General features: G+C 47.9%; 1 protein-coding gene across 10 annotated transcripts in view; it reads right to left on the bottom strand.

Moving 5' to 3' along the window:
- Nucleotides 1-541: 541 nt before the first annotated feature.
- Nucleotides 542-21,078, bottom strand: part of grip1 (glutamate receptor interacting protein 1) — a 26,581-nt gene continuing 6,044 nt past the window's right edge. For 3 of the 10 annotated variants that reach the window (XM_060048662.1, XM_060048659.1, XM_060048663.1), the window contains exons 2-26: nt 19,327-19,407; nt 19,034-19,169; nt 18,698-18,843; nt 16,932-17,015; nt 15,878-15,953; nt 15,408-15,553; nt 14,637-14,784; nt 13,955-14,124; nt 13,695-13,847; nt 13,081-13,230; nt 12,731-12,917; nt 12,438-12,583; nt 12,233-12,313; nt 11,776-11,845; nt 10,640-10,785; nt 9,608-9,752; nt 8,704-8,843; nt 6,441-6,626; nt 5,882-6,023; nt 5,632-5,670; nt 5,110-5,221; nt 4,262-4,372; nt 3,399-3,515; nt 2,636-2,782; nt 542-2,512 (exon numbers count right to left, since the gene is read on the bottom strand). In XM_060048662.1, coding sequence (XP_059904645.1) covers nt 2,279-2,512; nt 2,636-2,782; nt 3,399-3,515; nt 4,262-4,372; nt 5,110-5,221; nt 5,632-5,670; nt 5,882-6,023; nt 6,441-6,626; nt 8,704-8,843; nt 9,608-9,752; nt 10,640-10,785; nt 11,776-11,845; nt 12,233-12,313; nt 12,438-12,583; nt 12,731-12,917; nt 13,081-13,230; nt 13,695-13,847; nt 13,955-14,124; nt 14,637-14,784; nt 15,408-15,553; nt 15,878-15,953; nt 16,932-17,015; nt 18,698-18,843; nt 19,034-19,169; nt 19,327-19,407 — 3,293 coding nt within the window. In that variant the 3' untranslated portion in view covers nt 542-2,278. The remainder of the gene's footprint in view (nt 2,513-2,635; nt 2,783-3,398; nt 3,516-4,261; nt 4,373-5,109; nt 5,222-5,631; nt 5,671-5,881; nt 6,024-6,440; nt 6,627-8,703; nt 8,844-9,607; nt 9,753-10,639; nt 10,786-11,775; nt 11,846-12,232; nt 12,314-12,437; nt 12,584-12,730; nt 12,918-13,080; nt 13,231-13,694; nt 13,848-13,954; nt 14,125-14,636; nt 14,785-15,407; nt 15,554-15,877; nt 15,954-16,931; nt 17,016-18,697; nt 18,844-19,033; nt 19,170-19,326; nt 19,408-21,078) is intronic. The other 7 variants (XM_060048665.1, XM_060048664.1, XM_060048660.1 and 4 more) reach the window with 4 other exon arrangements.

The raw sequence follows: 21,078 nt of genomic DNA, 5'->3' as shown, positions 1-21,078 counted from the left end.
GAGGAAAAGATTAAAAAACGAAATCCCAAATTCAAATCTCACGTTGACACCAGCGATTTAAACCTACAGAATCTTTTTTTGGATTAAAGGTTCGAAACTAATTCATTAAGGAACACATTTTTGGAAAACATTGCAACTTATGGATACTAAACATACGTTCATAACGTGGATAACGTCAGGTGTCACTCCTCCATACACCACATCACCCTTTAAGCATCAGATTCCAGGACGCTGATTAGCTAAATCCATGTTGCTATGTGCACGATGGCTGTGCTGCTGCACCCCAAACATAATGATTTATCAATTTAATTGCATCATGGAATTCTGAGCACATAGAGGCTTTCAATACACTTGCTACTTGCTTGGTCATTTTAATTAAATAAAAAAAAATTTGGTTGAAGAAATGGCAGCTTTCTTTCTTGGTGTCTTTGGGGGCCCAAACGTCCACATGGGGACGGCCAGAGCCAGTCTACTGAGCCATGTGCTCATCTCTCCGCACTCGTACCTCTTCTGATTGAAGCGTGTTACAGAAACCACTCGCTGGTTTGTAGGGTCTTTATTGATTGTGTTGCTGGACTTCCTCCATAAACACACAAAACACACCAGGAAGATCATGCTACCAAAGTATTAAATTTGTACAAAAATACTTTACAACCTCCCAGTCCTTTTAGAAATAAAAATACAGTTTGTTTGGTGTTTCCTCTCGGAAGGACAAACGGAGGCTACAGATTCAACATGTAATCTAGTCTACTGATAGTGGAAAGACCATGTTCACAACAACATGTGATAACAACTCACAAAGATCTCCCTGCAACCTGGACCAGTACACACACACACACACACACACACACACACACACACACAGCCATGTCTAGTCTATCAGGTAGCCTTAGTGGAGTGACGTTATGGCTTTAGGTTTCACACCCTAACACTCCCTGACCCAGACATTTAGCACAGGGCTGCCTCCTCCTGGTGGAGGGTTAGCATAGTGCTACTTCCTGTTGTTTGAGAGTTAGCACAGTGATACTTCCTGTTAAAGGAGGGTTAGCATAGTGCTACTTCCTGTTATTGGAGGGTTAGCACAGTGATCATTTCTGTAAGTTGAGGGTTAGTATCGTGCTACTTCCGGTTAGTGGAGGGTTAGCACAGTGGTACTTCCTATTAATGGAGTTAGGACATTGCTACTTCCTGTTGGTGGAGGGCTAGCATAGTGCTACCTCCTGTCAGTTCGGATAGCATAGGGCTACTTCCTGTTGGTTGAGATAGCATAGTGCTACTTCCTGTTGGTTGGGATAGCATAGGGCTACTTCCTGTGGCTGGAGGGTTAGCATAGTGCTACTTCCTGTGGCTGGAAGGTTACTGTGGGCATCCAGTGAGATAATTAGACTCTGCTGACCTCTGAGGAGCGGCCATGTTGGGCTTCTGCTGACGGAGGATTCCTATTGGTTGGTGCAAAAGGTTAACAGTGAATATAGAAGTAGAGGCAGCAAGATGGTGACATCGCTTTGAACATCAGTAGGCTGCACTTGCACACACACAACACACACACGTCACACACACATGTTTGTCACAGGGGGGTAGAAAAGGTTATTTTTTACATCATGGAAGTGATTCAGTAACCATGGAAACGTCCTAACTAACACACGCGGTTTGAGTAGCATAATAGATGAGGGAGGGGCATGCTTGGTGCTCTACGACAGTGACTCACATGGGGGCGGGGCTTCTGACTGGTTCCAGCCAATCAGAAGACAGGTGGCATGTCTATTAGCCAACCACAGAGCTGAGTGGGACTTTACTGGCCTGAGTCTCTTAAACACATGCACGCACCTACACACACACACACACACACACACACACACACACACACATATACATACAAATACACACACACACGCACACACAGTGTGGCCAGTCCTCGTGTGTAAACACTAAAAAACATTATTCTTTATTGAACCTCCGCGTCGTCGCGGAGTTGTCATACAAACTGTGCTCGGGTGGGGGCGGGGGGGCACTAAAAACCAAAACCTGTCCTTCTGTCTCACTACCTGTCCATCTACCTGTCGGTCTGTCTATCTGTCTGTCGCTCTCTCTACCTGTCTGTCTGTCTATCTGTGTTGTGGTCTTTGTGCTGCTGTGTCCTGGTCTACCAGGGGGGGGTCTGGTCCACCAAGGGGGGTGTGGTCCACCAGGTGGTCTGGTCCACCAGGGGGCACTGGTCCACCAGGGAGGGGTCTGGTCCACCAGGTGTGCTTGGGGCTAGCGTGCCGTAGCGCCGCTGCTATAAGGAGGCCTCCCCTGGTTGGCTCCATATGATGTGCCCCTCCTCCTCAGCCCCCAGCTCACTACTGGTTGGCTGGGTGGCATGCCCAGGGCCCAGCGAATGGCTGTGATTGGCGGTCGGGGAGGAGGAGGCGGGGTTTCTGCTGATCACAAGCTCCAGTTTGTTTCCAGACTCCGAGATGAGAGGAACCACGAGACAGCAGTCAAAGTCCCGCGTCCTCACATGGTTTATCTAGAGCAGAATAATACATCATTTATAACCACAAGGTTTATCTAGAGCAGAATAATACATCATGTATATATATATAACACCTGTTTTATCTAGAGCAGAATAATAAATAATAGATAGGCCTACCTGCAGCATGCGGTCATAGGTCTGCAGGCCGGCCCGGTGGGCGGCCCCACCCTGCTTGATGTTGTTGATGTAGACTCCTCTCTCCAGCAGACCGTCAGACACGCTGAAGCCAAAGTCCTCCGCGTCAGAGGCCTTCTCCAGACTCACCTACACACACACACACACACACACACACACACACACACACACACACACACACACACACACACACACACACACACACACACACACACACACACACACACACACATTGTGCAGGGTTAGGGGTTCTACTCACACTGCTAAAGCAAGGCACTAACTCTGCAGGGTTATGTTTGGATAAAGGATTTCAGAGACTAAGATTATGTCAGTGTGAAGAAAATACAGAAGAACATAATTAAGGTAGTAGTAGTTGTAGTAGTAGTAGCAGTATAGTATAGTATAGTAGTAGCAGTAAAGTAGTAGTTAGTACCTTGTGTAGCTCCACTGGGGTCTGTAGTAGTAGTAGAAGCATAGTATAGTAGTAATAGTAGTAGTAGTAGGAGTATAGTATAGTATAGTAGTAGTAGTATAGTAGTAGTTAGTGTCTTGTGTAGCTCCATTGGGGTCTGTAGTAGCAGTATAGTTTAGTAGTAGTAGTATAGTAGACATAGTAGTAGTCTAGTAGCAGTATAGCTTAGTAGTAGTTAGTACCTTGTGTAGATCTTCTGGGGTCTGTAGTAGTAGTAGTAGTAGCAGTATAGTTTAGTAATAGTAGTATTAGTATAATAGTAGTAGTTAGTACCTTGTGTAGCTCCACTGGGGTCTGCGTCAGGATGTCGCTGACTTCCTGCTTCATCTTCCTCACTGCGAAGGCTCTCCGCGCGGGGTCGGAGGGCAAGGTGTTGGAGCGCGGAGCCACCTGCATCCAATCACAACACAGCATTAACCCAGCATCCAATCAGGGCTGTGTAGCGGTTGTGTAGGAGTTGTGTACCTGAGGTTGTGTAGGGGTTGTGTACCTGAGGTTGTGTAGGGGTTGTGTACCGGTTGTGTACCTGGCGTTGTGAAGGGGTTGTGTACCTGAGGTTGTGTAGGAGTTGTGTAGCGGTTGTGTACCTGGGGACTGTGTAGGAGTTGTGTAGCGGTTGTGTACCTGGGGTTGTGCAGGGGTTGTGTACCTGAGGTTGTGTAGGGGTTGTGTACCTGAGGTTGTGTAGGGGTTGTGTACCGGTTGTGTACCTGGCGTTGTGAAGGGGTTGTGTACCTGAGGTTGTGTAGGAGTTGTGTAGCGGTTGTGTACCTGGGGACTGTGTAGGAGTTGTGTAGCGGTTGTGTACCTGGGGTTGTGCAGGGGTTGTGGGCCTTAGGTTGTGTAGGGGTTGTGTACCTGAGGTTGTGTAGGAGTTGTGTAGCGGTTGTGTACCTGGGGTTATGTAGGAGTTTTGTAGTGTTGTGTACCTGGGGTTGTCTAGGGGTTGTGTGCCTTCAGTTGTGTAGGGGTTCTGTACCTGAGGTTGTGCAGGAGTTGTGTAGCGGTTGTGTACCTGGGGTTGTGTAGGAGTTGTGTAGTGTTGTGTACCTGGCGTTGTGTGGGGGTTGTGTGCCTTAAGTTGTGTAGGGGTTCTGTACCTGAGGTTGTGTAGGGGTTGTGTAACGGTTGTGTACCTGTGGTCGGTTGCTGCTGTGCTCCTGGAAGCTGGCCTGCCGTCCCAGGCCAGAGCGGGGGGGCGGCGGCTCGTGGTTTAGACTTAGACTGGAGCCCGACATGATGGTTGCCTAGAAAGACCCATTAGGGCGCCTGTTAGGAAGACACACTATCCAGGGCATCACCTGACCTATATAAGTAGCCTGTAAGCTAGCTGAGAGCGGTACCTCTAGTTGTCTAGTTGATAGGGAAAGTAGCTGTAAGCTAGCTGAAGGCAATACCTCTAGCTGTCTAGTTGATAGGGTAAGTAGTCTGTTAGCTAATGAAGGGTTGTCTAGTTGATATCGCAGGTAGCCTGTAAGCTAGCTGAGGGAGGTACCTCTAGTTGTCTAGTTGATATCGCAGGTAGCCTGTTAGCTAGCTGAAGTCAATACCTCTTGCTGTCTAGCTGATAGGGTAAGTAACCTGTTAGCTAATGAAGGCTGTACTTCTAGTTGTCTACTTGATAGGCTAAGTAGCGTGTTAGCTAATGAAGGCTGTACCTCTACAGTATTTGTCTAGGCGATAGGGTAAGTAGCGTGTTAGCTAGCTGAGGGCAGTACCTCTAGCTGCCTAGTTTTTAGGGTAAGTAGTCTGTTAGCTAATGAAGGGCGTACCTCTAGTTGTCTAGTTGATATCGCAAGTAGCCTGTAACCTAGCTGAGGGAGGTACCTCTAGTTGTCTAGTTGATATGGTAAGTAGCTTGTTAGCTAGCTGAGGGAAGTACTTCTAGTTGTCTAGTGGATAGGGTAAGTAGCTTGTTAGCTAATGAAGGCTGTACCTCTAGTTGTCTAGTTGATAGGGTAAGTAGCTTGTTAGCTAGACATACCTCTAGCTCTCTCAATATGCCGCTCTGACCACAGGTCTCCAGGTCCTCCAGCGCCTGGGACCAGAAGTTCTCCTCCTGGTCCGGTTCAGGCCCGTCAGGCCCCACGCTGAACCTGGAGGTCAGAGGTCACATTACAGCTGCTGCTTGGGCAAGAAATAGGCTGTCAGAGTGAGGTATAATCGGGTGGGGTGTCTGGGTATTATCAGGGTGTTATCAGGTGGTCTCAGGGAATTATCAGGTGGTGTCTGGGTATTATTAGGGTATTATCAGGTGGTGTCAGGGTATTATCAGGTGTGTCTGGGTATTATCAGGGAATTATCAGGTTATTATCAGGGAATTATCAGGGTATTATCTGGGTATTATCAGGTGGTGTCTGGGTATTATCAGGGTATTATCAGGTGGTGTCAGGGTATTATCAGGTGTGTCTGAGTATTATCAGGGTATTATCAGGTGGTGTCTTGGTATATAGCAGGAGGTGGGAAAGGGTTTAGGATGCAGGGTTTAACTTTAAAGGTCAGATACCTGCTGTCAGAAATTAGGCAACCGGGGAAATAATTTACTCTGCAGACAGAGACAAACTAGTGTTACTGCTAGTTAGCCTCAAGCTTAAACACACTACCTTTACGGCTAGTTAGCCTCGAGCTAAAACACACTACCTTTACTGTTAGTTAGCATCAAGCTAAAACAAAATAAAATTACGCCTAGTTATAATCAAGCTAAACACACAACCATTGCTGCTATTACTGCTAATGCTAATCCTTCTGTCTCTTACCCGGTGAGCGGGGGGCGGTCCCAGTCGTCATCACTCAGCCCGAGGTCTGACAGAGGATTGGTTCTCTGGCGGGGGGCGGTGGATGATTGGATGTTGTTTGTCTTTGGGCTGCGCCACTCGTTGAAACTGTAGGAATGGTAGCCTGGAGACAGAGAGGAGCTACAGTCAAGAGTCCTGCCCAGGAGTCCAGACAAGATAATAATATAATAATAATAATAATAGTAATAATAATAATAATAGTAATAATAATAATAGATAGAATTTAAATAGCGCTTTTTTGTTAACTCAAAGACACAAGAAAACAAAATACAGAAAAATTTGAAATAAAATAAGGTTTTGGTCAGAGTCAGGTGTGGTATGGGTGGGGTCAGGTGTCTTTGAGTTGACTTTGAATGAGGTTATTGAGTCTGAGTTGTGTATGTTTGGGAGGAGGGAGTTCGAGAGGGTGGGGGCAGCAGTGGCGAAAGCTCTGTCTCCTATATGTACGGTGCTTGATCTTGTGACGGGGGTCAGAAGGTTGGTGTTAGCCAATCATTGTTATGTATATAATAATACGTACCGGCGTGGTTGAGCACGCTGTCAACGGTGGAGCCGTCCCAGGACTCCACCGCACTGTCCACCGACGGCAGGGTGCTGTACCCCCTCTGACCGGGGGGCAGGGCCACCACAACAGGCTCTTCCTCCTCACCAGGCTCCGACAACAACCCCCCAGAGGAGCTGACCGCACACGACTTGGGGCTGGACACTGGAACCCAGAGAACATCATCATCAAACCCAGAGAACATCATCATCTAACCCAGGGAACATCATCATCTAACCCAGAGAACATCATCATCTAACCCAGAGAACATCATCATCTAACCCAGAGAACATCATCATCTAACCCTAACCCAGAGAACATCATCATCTAACCCAGAGAACATCATCATCAAACCCAGAGAACATCATCATCAAACCCAGAGAACATCATCATCTAACCCAGAGAACATCATCATCTAACCCAGAGAACATCATCTTCAAACCCAGAGAACATTATCATCTCACCCAGAGAACATCATCATCTAACCCAGAGAACATCATCATCAAACCCAGAGAACATCATCATCTAACCCAGAGAACATCATCATCTAACCCAGAGAACATCATCATCTAACCCAGAGAACATTATCATCTAACCCAGAGAACATCATCATCAAACCCAGAGAACATCATCATCTAACCCAGAGAACATCATCATCTAACCCAGAGAACATCATCATCTAACCCAGAGAACATTATCATCTCACCCAGAGAACATCATCATCTAACCCAGAGAACATCATCATCTAACCCTAACCCAGAGAACATCATCATCTAACCCAGAGAACATCATCATCAAACCCAGAGAACATCATCATCTAACCCAGAGAACATCATCATCTAACCCAGAGAACATCATCATCTAACCCAGAGAACATCATCTTCAAACCCAGAGAACATTATCATCTCACCCAGAGAACATCATCATCTAACCCAGAGAACATCATCATCAAACCCAGAGAACATCATCATCTAACCGAGAGAACATCATCATCAAACCCAGAGAACATTATCATCTAACCCTAACCGAGAGAACATCATCATCTAACCCAGAGAACATCATCATCAAACCCAGAGAACATCATCATCTAACCCAGAGAACATCATCATCTAACCCAGAGAACATCATCATCTAACCCAGAGAACATCATCATCAAACCCAGAGAACATCATCATCTCACCCAGAGAACATCATCATCAAACCCAGAGAACATCATCATCTAACCCAGAGAACATCATCATCTAACCCAGAGAACATCATCATCTAACCCAGAGAACATCATCATCTAACCCAGAGAACATCATCATCCAACCCAGAGAACATCATCATCTAACCGAGAGAACATCATCATCTAACCCAGAGAACATCATCATCAAACCCAGAGAACATCATCATCTAACCCAGAGAACATCATCATCTAACCCAGAGAACATCATCATCTAACCCAGAGAACATCATCATCTAACCCAGAGAACATCATCATCTAACCCAGAGAACATCATCATCTAACCCAGAGAACATCATCATCTAACCCAGAGAACATCATCATCTCACCCAGAGAACATCATCATCTAACCCAGAGAACATCATCATCTAACCCTAACCGAGAGAACATCAACATCTAACCCTAACCGAGAGAACATCATCATCTAACCCAGAGAAACTTTGCCTAACCCTAACCAAGAAAACCTCATCATCTAACCCAGAGAACATCATCTAACCCTAACCCAGAGAACATCATCACCTAACCCAGAGACTAACATAATTTAACCCAGAGAACATCGTCATCATATAACCCAGAGAACATCATGATCTAACCCAGAGAATATCATCATCCCACCCTAACAAAGAGATCATCTTCATCTAACCCAGAGAACATCATCCAACCCTAACTGAGAGAACATCATCATCTAACCCAGAGAACATCATCATCTAACCCGGAGAACAACATCATATCATCTAACCCTAACCACTATTCTGGCTTTTATCAAGGTGTTCATCACCCAGCCCTAACACATACATATAAAGCTGGTTGTGTTTATTCTATGCGTGCATATTTTACAGCCCTAACAGATACATGTATATAAAGCTGTGTGTATGTATAGTACCGTCCTACCATATATAAAGCTGTGTGTGTGTGTGTGTGTGTGTGTGTGTGTGTGTGTGTGTGTGTGTGTGTGTGTGTGTGTGTGTGTGTGTGTGTGTGTGTGTGTGTGTGTGTGTGTGTGTGTGTGTATCTTACAGTCCTGCTGCTTCTTGATCTTCAGTGTGACGGTCTCCCCCGCCTGCTGCAGCAGGCTGATGGCCTCGCTGAGCGGCTTCCCCTTCAGGCTGCTGCTGTTGATGGCCAGGATGCGGTCGCCCACGTGGATCGCCCCCGTCCTGGAGCACAACGAGGTCATTGATGGGAGCGCGTGCTTAAGTTGCTGGTGTACTCTAAAGGGGCTTGCTTGCTAGGAAGACGCTAGAGTGCTATAAAGATGCCATTAAGAGGATGGTATGCTAGGATGCTAGTCGGCTTTAGATGCCCTAGTGTGATCTAGAGGCGCCAGGGTGCTATAGGGCCCAGCGCTGTTAGCGTGCTATAGGGTCTTAGCGGTGTTAGCGTGCTACAGGGCCCTAGCAGGGCCAGCTTGCTATAGACGCTCTTAAGGTGTATAGGGCCCTTCGTGGTGTTAGCATGCTACAGGGCCTTAGCGGTGTTAGCGTGCTCTAGGGCCCTAGCAGGTCCAGTGCTACAGGGTCCTAGAGGTGTTAGCATGCTACAGGGCCCTAGCGGTGTTAGCGCGCTACATGGCCCTAGCGGTGTTTGCATGTTACAGCGGCTCTAGCGATATTAGCATGCTACAGGGCCCTGACGGTGTTAGCGCGCTACAGGACCCTAGCAGTGTTAGCGTGCTACAGGGCCCTAGCGGTGTTAGCGTGCTACAGGGCCCTAGCGGTGTTAACTAGCTCCAGGGCCCTAGCGGTGTTAGCGTGCTCCAGGGCCCTAGCGGTGTTAGCGTGCTCCAGGGCCCTAGCGGGTCCAGTGATACAGTGCCCTAGCGGTGTTAGCGTGCTCCAGGGCCCTAGCGGTGTTAGCGTGCTCCAGGGCCCTAGCGGTGTTAGCGTGCTACAGGGCCCTAGCGGGGCCAGCTACAGGTTACCTCTCGGCCAAGCCGCCCCCGGTCAGCGAGGAGATGATGATGGGGTCGAAGGGCTCCTCGGTCCCAGAGATGGTGATGCCCAGCGGACCGCCGTACCGCTGCAGCTCCACCGTGTAGATGATGCTGCCGGACAGGTCCTGCTCATCTACACACGCACACACACACACACACGCACACACACATGCAAGGACACACACACACACACACGCACACAAACACACACACACACACACACACACACACACACAGACAAGGTTTGAGGTTGGGTTCCACCAGGGTTTCATTATATGGTGGACACAACACACTGGATGCCAATCCACTAGAGGCTAAACCGTTAGCCCTCTCTGTAAGAGGGTTCATCATTCTAGAGAGACATTTCTATACATCTAGTGTTTTATAGACAGGGGTGCACATAACTGGTACGCAAGTACGCATGCGCGCCCATAATCCGGGATGCGTTACGTCACTACAACGCTTTTGCGTAACTAACGGGAGATCGAAAAAAAATCTAAAAAATAAATACATTGAGAAGCTACTTTGGCGTTCGCCACCTGCAAAGAAAAGGCAAACGGAGTTGGAGCATTTTTTCTTCCGAAATGTGGCGCCAAGATGTGCCGTGGCTCGAAAGGAATGATTAGCAAACTGACATGTGCGTTCATGTGTGATGTGTGTGCGCTGTGCACCGGGCATACACTGGAGAACTTTGCAAAATCAGCTGATTGCAATGTTCCTAAATGTGAGTCATTCAAACGCTCCGTGGTCAAGTTGCTGCAGTTTGCAAAAAAAAAAAAAGGTGGAGCACAAAACACTGCTGTGCTTAAGAAGTTGTGCATTGAAAATGGACTCTCCTTTGTGAAACTGGGTACGTTTAATAAAATCAGATGCCACGTCTGGGGCTATGTGCGGGGTGCGTACCAAACACCATCTCCTGTTACTCACCTGAGTAACTCTCTAAAAAGATCATGTGCCCCCCTGTGTATAGAGATGTCTCTCTACATCTAGACCTAGAGCTGTGGTCAGTAGATCAGGTACCTGAGTTGTCCTCGTCTTTACGTATCTTCAGCTTCACCAGCTCCTCACACTGCTGCAGGATCTCCACCGCCTCCTCCATGGAGCAGCTCTCCACCCGCACGTTGTCGATGGCCAGCAGCTTGTCGCCCAGCTCCAGGGTGCCTGTCCTGTTCACAGGGACACGCGAGGTCAGTTCTCCCGCTCTGGGGGACCACAGGGGTCGGGAGCACGTCTGAAGCTGGACCTGAGCCGCCCCCACCTTCTCTCCCCCGCTGCGTGAACGCTGTCGGACCTCAGAGACCTCAGAGACCCCTGAGAGAGAGATACTACAGAGATACTACAGCCAGGGATACTACACCGCCCACCGGCCCGGGGGACACAGATACTACACCGCCCACAGGAGGACAGAGATACGACACCGCCCACTGGGGGATGCTAGCGGGCCATTAAGAGGATAGTATGCTAGGATGCTAGTGGGCTTTAGAAGCGCTAGTGTGATCTAGAGGTGATAGCGTGCTACAGGGCCCTAGCAGTGCTAGCCTCTTCTCAGAGACCTCTGAGACCCCTGAGGCCTCAGAGACCTCAACCACAGACCTCGGGGGCCTCGTATCTTCAGGATCCCTCCGTCTCCTCTCCAGTCAGAGTTAGTTCCACTGAAGAGCGCGGGTTAGTCCAGAGGTTCTGGATGCTGCTATAGCGTCCACCGCCAGGGGGACTTGGGCCTAATGACCCGTAGAGGACTAATGAACCGGAGAGGACTAATGACCCATAGAGGACTGAGTCCAGGCCGCACTCTAACCAGATCGATGTGTTCATGGGGAAGTGGAGCGTTGGGCCATTTAAAGAGGATCAGGTTAAATGGACAAGCATTAGTTGTCGATATCAATATAGGTATAGCTCTAGCTCTAGAAAGAGATCTAGATATTGATATAGGTATAGATAGACAGGGGTGTGTGTGTACCTGTGTGCGTGTGTGTGTGTGTGTGTGTGTGTGTGTGTGTGTGTGTGTGTGTGTGTGTGTGTGTGTGTGTGTGTGTGTGTGCGTGCGTGCGTGCGTGCGTGCGTGCGTGCGTGCGTGCGTGCGTGCGTGCGTGCGTGCGTGCGTGCGTGCGTGCGTGCGTGTGTGTGTGTGTGTGTGTGTTTGTGTGTGTGTGTACCTGTGTGCCACGCTGCCCTTCTTGATGTCCGAGATGATGAGCGCGTCACCTGACTTCCTGTTAGAGGGAGCTGCAGACAGACAGGAAGAGAGACCATCAGAGAGACAGACAGGCAGAGGGACCCTCAGAGAGACAGACAGATGGAGAGAGACCCTCAGAGAGACAGACAGGGAGAGAGACCCTCAGAGAGACAAGACAGGGAGAGAGACCCTCAGAGAGACAAGACAGGGAGAGAGACCCTCAGAGAGACAAGACAGGGAGAGAGACCCTCAGAGAGACAAGACAGGGAGAGAGACCCTCAGAGAGACAAGACAGGGAGAGAGACCCTCAGAGAGACGGACAGGGAGAGACAGACAGATGGAGATACAAACAGAGAAAGCCAGACAGGCATTGGGACAGACAGGCGTGGAGACAGACAGACGTAGAGACAGACAGGCGCTGAGACAGACGGCCTTACAGCTGATGGTGATGCCCAGCTCCACTCCGGGTTTCTTGGGAAGCTTCACGTGAAACGTTCCTGAACTGGGAACCACCGACTCTGGAGAGGAGGACGGGGGGGTTAGTCGTCATGGAGACACCGCTCTGGGAGGGGGGTGGGGGGGGGGGTGTGTGTGTGTGTGTGTGCGTGTATGTGTGTGTGTGTGGGGGGGAGGGGGGTGTACCTGCTACGTCAAACTCTATGTCCAGGGTGAGCTGGGCGGTGATGGACGAGTCCCTCAGAAGCTGATTGGTCTCCTCCAGGGTCGAGTCTTCAGTAGGAACTCCATTTATGGACAATATCCTGTCACCTATCTGGAGGATACCACACCTACACACACACACACACACACACACACACACACACACACAGAGTGACGATTAATGATTTACGTGTGTGTGTGTGTGTGTGTGTGTGTGTGTGTGTGTGTGTGTGTGTGTGTGTGTGTGTGTGTGTGTGTGTGTGTGTGTAGTGTACCTCTCTGCGGGGCTGTCCGGGTCCATGTAGGCGATGAGGGGGGGGGAGGAGAGCGTTTCCGTGGCAAACACCCCCCCCTGCAGCTGGATGCCAAAGCCCATAATGCCGTCGCTTAGCAACAGGACCTCGGTGGTCTCGGTGTGGACCACCTGACCCGCCAGACCCACCGTACTGGACGCCAGGGACACTGAGGGGAGAGGTCAGAGGTCAGACTGAGGGGTTGGAAGTCAGAGGTCAGTTTGAGGGGTTGGAGGTCAAAGGTCAGTCTGAGGGGTTAGAGGTCAGTCTGAGGGGTCAGGGGTCAGTCTGAGGGGTCAGAGGTCAGACTGAGGGGTTAGAGGTGGTCTTACGAGAGCTCTTGAAGTCCTTCTTCTTGCTCTTCCTCTTATGCAGCGTGCCGCGGGGGCTGCTGGGATACATGTTCCGGGGCAGGGTCCCCATGCTGATGGACGAGAGACTATAGGCGGACATAGAGCCAGGGGAGAACGACTGGGCCAGCGCTGCAGAGAGAGAGAGAGAGAGAGAGAGAGAGAGAGAGAGAGAGAGAGAGAGAGACAGAGAGAGAGAGAGAGAGACACAGAGACAGAGAGAGAGAGAGAGAGAGAGAGAGAGAGAGAGAGAGAGAGAGAGAGAGAGAGAGAGAGAGAGAGAGAGAGTCAGAGAGATAGAGAGAGAGACACAGAGACAGAGAGAGAGAGAGAGAGAGAGAGAGAGAGAGAGAGAGAGAGAGAGAGAGAGAGAGAGAGAGAGAGAGAGAGAGAGAGAGACACAGACGGGGAGGTCACTGCTAGATCACAAAGAGGCTCCTCCCTCCACAAGGAGAGGAGGGAGGAGAGGAGGAGGAGGAGGGGAGGAGGAGGGTATAGGAGGGGAGGAGGGAGGAGAGGAGAGGAGAGGAGAGGAGAGGAGAGGAGAGGAGAGGAGAGGAGAGGAGAGGAGAGGAGAGGAGAGGATCAGGACGTACGGGGGTTGGTGGTCTTGTTGTGGTTCAGGGTCCTGGAGGAGGAGTGGTCAGGGTGGTAGGTGTTGTAGTGCTGGTAGGGGGGGAGGGGGGGAGGGGAGGAGCCAACACCCCCACTCTCCCAGGGGAGGGGTCGCATACTGCGCTGCACCTTGACTACACACACACACACACACACACACACACACTTGGGGTTAATCGCAGCCCCTGCATTGAGCCCTGAGCCCATCAGGGAGAGGACCTTAGGGGGGCCTGATATGAACCTTGGTCCGCGGGTTTGATGGCCGGTCTGGTCTGGTGGTGGGGGAGGATCTCCATCTTGATCAGCTGACAGGAAGCAGCCAATAGCTGCGTCGCCTCAGCCAGCGAGCAGAACTCCATGGAGCTGCCGTCCACCGAGAGGATGTGGTCACCTGGGTGGAGCGCACCGCACCTGGAGACACATGGGGTCAGGGGTTAGGGTCAGGGTTAAGGTCAGGGGTCAGGGTTCAGGTCAGGGTTAGGGGTTCAGGTTTAAGGTGAGGGTTAGGTGTCAGGGTTTAAGGTTAGGGTCAGGGGTAAGGTCAGGGTTAAGGTCAGGGTCTGTGGTTAAGGTCAGGGGTCAGGGTAGGGTTGGGGTCAGGGTTAGGGTAGGGGATTAGGGTCAGGGGTTAAAGTGAGGATCAGGGGTTAGGGTAAGGGGTTTGGGTCAGGGGTAAGTGTTAGTGTTGTTTACGGTCAGTGGTTAGGGTCAGGGGTCAGTGTTGTTTAGGGTTAAGGTCAGTGTTTAGGGTCAGGGGTTAGGGTCAGGGGTTAGGGTCAGTGTTTAGGGTCAGGGGTTAGGGTCTGTGGTTAGGGTCAGGGGTTATTGTTTAGGGTTAGGGTTCAGGGGTCAGGGGTTAGTGTTTAGTGTTTAGGGTTAGGGGTCAGGGGTCAGGGGTCAGTGCTGTTGTTCAGGGGTCTTACCGGTCTGCGATGCTGCCAGGCTTCACCTTGTCTATGATGATGACCTGCTTGTTGCAGTAGACGGCGGTGGACAGAGCCACGCCCAGGCTGGAGCCCGTGGCCTTGGCAACCTCCACAAGCAACGGACCTGACGCCGTGGCAACCGAGTCTGGAAGGGAAGGTTTGGATTACTACTACTACTACAAGTATTACTACTAGTACTTGTAGTGCTAGTTATGGTAGTACTAGTACTACTAGTACTAGTAGTACTAGTACTTCCCATGATGGACACGTCGTACTCAACCAGTAGGGTGTATGACTGCTTAGTACTAGTAGTACTAGTTATGGTTATAGTTACCCATGATGGACATGTGGTACTCTATCAGCAGGATGTAGTTATAGTTATATTATGTACTGGTATTACTAGCTATGGTAGTTATTGTGATAGTTACCCAGGATGGACACGTGGTACTCTATCAGCAGGGTGTAGTACAAGTAGTACTAATTATAGTTATAGTGAGTCACCCATGACGTACACGTCGTACTCTATCAGCAGGGTGTAGTACTAGTTACGGTAATAGTAGTACTAGTTATAATACTAGTATAATTATTTAGTATACTAGTACTACTAGTTATAGTACTAGTTATAGCTGTAGTTACCAATGATGGACACATGGTACTCTATCAGCAGGGTATAGTACTAGTTATGGTACTAGTAGTACTAGTTATGGTACTACTATAACTAGTTATGATAGCAGTACTACTTATAGTACTAGTTATAGCTGTAGTTACCCATGATGGAGACGTCGTACTCCAGCAGCAGCGTAGCCTCCTGGCCGCACTGCTTCAGGATGCTCATGGCCTCTGATTGGCTGGTGCCATGGAGACGAATCCCATCGATGCTGAGCAGTCGATCCCCCGGCTTGATGGTGCCCTCTCTAGAGAGAGAGAGAGAGAGGGAGAGAGAGAGAGAGAGAGAGAGAGACAGAGAGAGAGAGAGAGAGAGAGAGAAAAAGAGACGGGGGGAGAGGGAGAGGGGGGAGAGAGAGAAAGAAAGAGAGAGAGAGAGAGGCGGGGGGAGAGAGAGAGAGAGAGAGAGAGAGAGAGAGAGAGAGAGAGAGAGAGAGAGAGAGAGAGAGAGAGAGAGATTTCTAATGGGAGCTCTATTCAGAATGTGTTCCCCCCAGAACCAGTCCTGCACTGGGTTCAGACCAGTACCCAGCACTACTGATCCAGTTAGATGCAGTCAGACCTCCTCTCACCTGTCAGCCGCCCCACCTGGCCGGAGCGTTGTTATGACGATGGGGCGCGACTTATTCCTGTCCTCGTGGGCCCCGCCTACACGCACACACAAACACACGCACACACACACACACACACACACACACACACACACACACACACACACACACACACACACACACACACACACACACACACACACACACACACGCGCGCAAACACACACACAGCGTCAGTAAAATCTGGGAATACTACATGTACATGTGCTGAATCATGTATTGTATATAGATAGAAGTCAAGTCAAAATCAAAGTCAGCTTCATTGTCAATTACAAGAAATGTACAACACAAATAGAAGAACCGAAACTTAGTTTGTCTCTCACTATGTACACAGTATAGTACAAAGCATACAATAGAGATTGTGTACTTAATGTGTACTGAGTGTGTACTACAGAGATAGTGTACCATAGAGATAGTGTACTTAGTGTGTACTATAGAGATAGTGTACTTTGTGTTCTATAGTGTACTTGGTGTGTACTATAATGTGCTTGGTGTGTACTATAGTGTACTTGGTGTGTACTATAGTGTACTTGATGTATTATAGTGTACTTAGTGTACTATAGTGTACTTGGTGTGTACTATAGTGTTCTTGGTGTATACTATAGTGTACTTGGTGTATACTATAGTGTAGTTAGTGTGCACTGAAAGGTTGCTAGTTCGATCCCCAGCTCCTCCTAGCTGAGTGTTGATGTGTCCCTGAGCAAGACACTTAAGGCTGTCGCCTTGCATGGTTGACTCTGCCGTCGGTGTGTCAATGTGCGTATTAACCGATGCAAGTCGCTTTGGATAAAAGCGACTGCTAAATAATAATAATAATAATATATTTAATTTGTAGAGCACTTTACATTCAGAAAACTCAAAGTGCTACAGAGTTTAAGAGACAGAAAAAATAAAATAAAAGGGGTTGTTAAAACATATAATCAGAAACAGTGGTGTGTGCTATAGTGTACTTGGTATGATCTATAGTGTACTCGGTGTGTATTATAGTGTACTTGGTGTGTATGTACCCGGTTACCTCGTGTCACGAAGCCGAAGGTGTTCCCCTCCTTGTGCAGCGTCACCTCCAGGGTCTTGAACAGAACGCCCGCGCCCTGGATGGCTGAACACAACTTTATTAGCACTCAACACTGCAGACACAAATGTATTAACACTCAATACTACTAACACAACTTTATTAACAGTCAGACCACACCCCCCCCTCTACTCTGTCTGTCTGTCTGCTTGTGTGTGTGTGTGTTTCTGTGTCTACGTGCATGCGTGTGTGTGTGTGTGTGTGTGTGTGTGTGTGTGTGTGTGTGTGTGTGTGTGTGTGTGTGTGTGTGTGTGTGTGTGTGTGTGTGTGTGTGTGAGTTTAAGAGAATAGCAAGCCGGAGCGTGATTAAAAGTAGCCCAATAGAGCGGGAAAAACTGCCCAATCTGGCAACAATGCTGAACGTCCTCACGCTCCAGCGTCAACGTAAATCAATGAGACCGTCTGAAAACGAAGCCGGTATGAAACTAAAACTGTGATTCTGAAGAAAGTTTAAATGATATCGAAATTCCTGTCGCTTAGCAACAAGACCTCGGTGGTCTCGGTGTGGACCACCAGACCCACCATGTGTAGAGGTGTGTAGATTTGTTAGAAGAAGATAAACGGTTGAAAATTGATAAAAACAGTTGAAGTACCAGAGGACGGCCTCCCATTGACTCCCATGTTAAAAAAAGTTAGTATTTTTAGAATATCTTTTTAAGATATTCTAAAAGTAGAATATGTTAAAAGTATAAAATATTTAAAAAATCTGAAAATTAGCGCGCGATTCAAGCTATTCTGAACATTTTCAAATTTGAATGGAGTCTCTAGGTGAAAAATTGAGGAGGAAGATATGTTGAGCAGACATCATTGCAGCGCCTGTATCTCTAGCATATGTCTGTGCCTATTATTTGTCTGAATTGCGCGCTTTCTTTTTTCTACCACCTTCTGTTCAACTGAACGCCTTCCGTTTTCACTGAAATGCCTTTCGTTTTCATTGAAATGCCTTCCGTTCTCACTGAAATGCCTTCCGTTTTCACTCAAATCCTAACACAGATCTGAGTGAAACACTTTCACATACATGTCTGAGGTTTTCACTGTGTGAATAGTTTCACATGTGTATGCGAGAGACAATTTTCCAGTTGGTATATGAGCACATTTTACTAGTATGTGTGAAAGCATTTTAGTAGTCTGTGTAAAGGTTTTCACTCGATGTTACGAGAGCTTTTCAGTAATGTTTGAGTGAAGGTGTTTCAGTTGTGTATGTAAAAGCTTTCACTAGTGTATTTGTGAGGTTTTCAGTTTAGCATGTGAATGGTTTTATATGTGCGTGTGAGAGGACATTTTTCAGCTGTGCATATGAGAACACTTTACTAGTATGCGTGAAAGCATTTCAGTAGTCCATGTAAAAGGTTTCAATCGTTTTTATGGAAGCTTTTCAGTTGTATATGTGCAAGGTTTTCAGTATAGTATGTGAGGTTGGTTTCATATATGTATGCAAATGCTAATTCTGAATAGTGTCCCATTCGCCCCCTCATAACCTAGCGTGAGCAGCTCGTACTCCACCTCCAGCAGCACCCTGTGTGTGTCTGTGTGTGTGTGTGTTTAGGTGTGTGTGTGTGCATGCTATGTGTCTCTGTGTGTGTGCGTGCGTGTGTGTGTGTGTGTGTGTGTGTGTGTGTGTGTGTGTGTGTGTGTGTGTGTGTGTGTGTGTGTGTGTGTGTGTGTGTGTGTGTGTGTGTGTGTGTGTGTGTGTGTGTGTGTGCGTGTACCTAGCGTGGGCAGCTCGTACTCCACCTCCAGCACCACCCTCTCCCCCACGTTCTTCAGCAGGCTGATGATGTCGTCGTGGCGGAACTTGTTCAAGTTGATGCCGTTGACCGAGCGGATGTAGTCGCCCACCACCAGCTGGTCGCTCCTACGGGACGGCACTGGTTACTTCAGCTAGTTAGCTAGCTCGTCAGCTAGAAAGTTAGTTAGTTGGTTACCTGCCGGCGGTGCCCCCCTGCCTCAGGTTAGCTAGCTGGTTAGTTAGCTGTTACCTAGCAGCGGCCCTGCCCTGTCTCAAGTTAGTTAGCTGGTTATTAAGTTGGTTAGTTAGCTGTTACCTGGCGGCGGTGCCCCCCTGCCTCAGGTTTGACACACGGGGCTTGCCATCCTTGTCAATGCCCCCGGAGACGGTCAGGCCCAGAGTCGACCCCTCCTTCTTCACCAGCTCCACCAATGAGCAACCGCGGAACTCCTCTGGAACACACAGTACAGCTGTCTGTCAGCATTTCTGTGTGTGTGTGTGTGTGTGTGTGTGTGTGTGTGTGTGTGTGTGTGTGTGTGTGTGTGTGTGTGTGTGTGTGTGTGTGTGTGTGTGTGTGTGTGTGTGTGTATGTGTTTCTTTGTGTCTTACCTGGGATACTTTGTCTTCTGATCGCCAGGGTTCCATCAGGAGGTCGCGACCCCCCAGAATGTTTCCCATACGGACCCTCATCTGAAAAACAGAGTAGAACCCACTGTAGTTGAGCAGAAAGTAGAAGCCACTGTAGTACAACTGCATATAACTGATAATAGTAGAACAGAATAGAACCGAGAATAGAACCCACTGCAGTAGAACGGAATAGAACCGGGAATAGAACCCACTGTAGTAGAACAGAGAGTAGAACCGACTGTAGTAGAACAGAAGAGAACCCACTGTAGTAGAAGAGAATAGAGCCCACTGTAGTATAACTGAGTAGAACAGAGAGTAGAACCCACTGTAGTAGAATAGAACAGAGAATACAACCGAATAGAGCAGATAATAGAACAGAGAATAGAACAGAACCAAAATAGAACAGAGAGTGGAGCAGAGTAAAACGGAGTAGAGCAGCATAGAACAGAGAGTAGAGCAGAGACTAAGATGTGTCTTGACTCAATTCATAAGAAGCTCTATTGTCATGCAAATACACATCATGTACGCAGCCAAAGCAAATGACTCGCTGTGTGTGTGTGTGTGTGTGTGTGTGTGTGTGTGTGTGTGTGTGTGTGTGTGTGTGTGTGTGTGTGTGTGTGTGTGTGTGTGTGTGTCCCTCCCCCTCCTCAGATGTAGGTCAGATCCGCTTGCTGCTTCACAGTAGTAATACGTTTAGAGTTCAGCTCAACAATATCATCATCATATTTTCCATCTAAGCTAAAGATTTTTTATTAACATTAATGAACACATGTTTAGTTATGTTTCTAACCAGAGAATCTAGTACTACGACTACTATACTACTACTACAATACTACTACTATAACTATACTACTTCTACTATACTACTACTACTATAACTATACTACTTCTACTATACAACTACTATGCTACTACTATAACTATTCTACTTATGCTATACTACTACTGCTACTACTACTTCTACTATACAACTACTATACTACTACTGCTACTATTACTACTGCTATGATACCACTGCTACTATTCTATTACTGCTACTATACATAATAATAATAATAATAATAATAATAATAATAATAATAATACATTTCATTTAAAGGGCGCCTTTCAAGACACCCAAGGTCACCTTACAGAGCATAAAGTTATCATAAATCGTTTAAAAACAAGACATTGTATACTACTAATACTTCTATACTATTACTACTATACTACTGCTATTAAGTACCAATATACTACTAGTACTACTACTACTACTATACTACCGCTTCTACTATATCACTACTACTACTACTGCTACTACTACTAGAACTACAAAAATATACTACAATTGCTGCTACTATACTAGTACTACTATACTGCTACTATTCCTACGATACTGGTATTACTACTACTACTACTAATATGACTACTACTCCTACTATGATAATATGATTGCTACTATACCACTACTACTCCTACTATATTGCTACTCCTTGTGCTCCTAAACCAGGAGTTGCTTTGTGCCCATGAGGTGAAGAAGAGTTGTAGAGTAACAGGCCATGACCTCCTGGTACCACAACACAGCGCCTAGTACTACTGAAGATCTACACCGCCTAGTACTACTAAGATCTACACCCTCATAGTACTACTGAAGATCTACACCGCCTAGTACTACTGAAGATCTACACCGCCTAGTACTACTCAAGATCTACACCGTCTAGTACTACTGAAGATCTACACCGCCTAGTACTACTG

Source organism: Gadus macrocephalus, chromosome 4 (assembly GCF_031168955.1).
Source record: "Gadus macrocephalus chromosome 4, ASM3116895v1".
NCBI lineage: Eukaryota > Metazoa > Chordata > Actinopteri > Gadiformes > Gadidae > Gadus > Gadus macrocephalus.
Note: the sequence above shows the minus strand (reverse complement) of the source record. Positions and strands in the feature narration are given on the sequence as shown.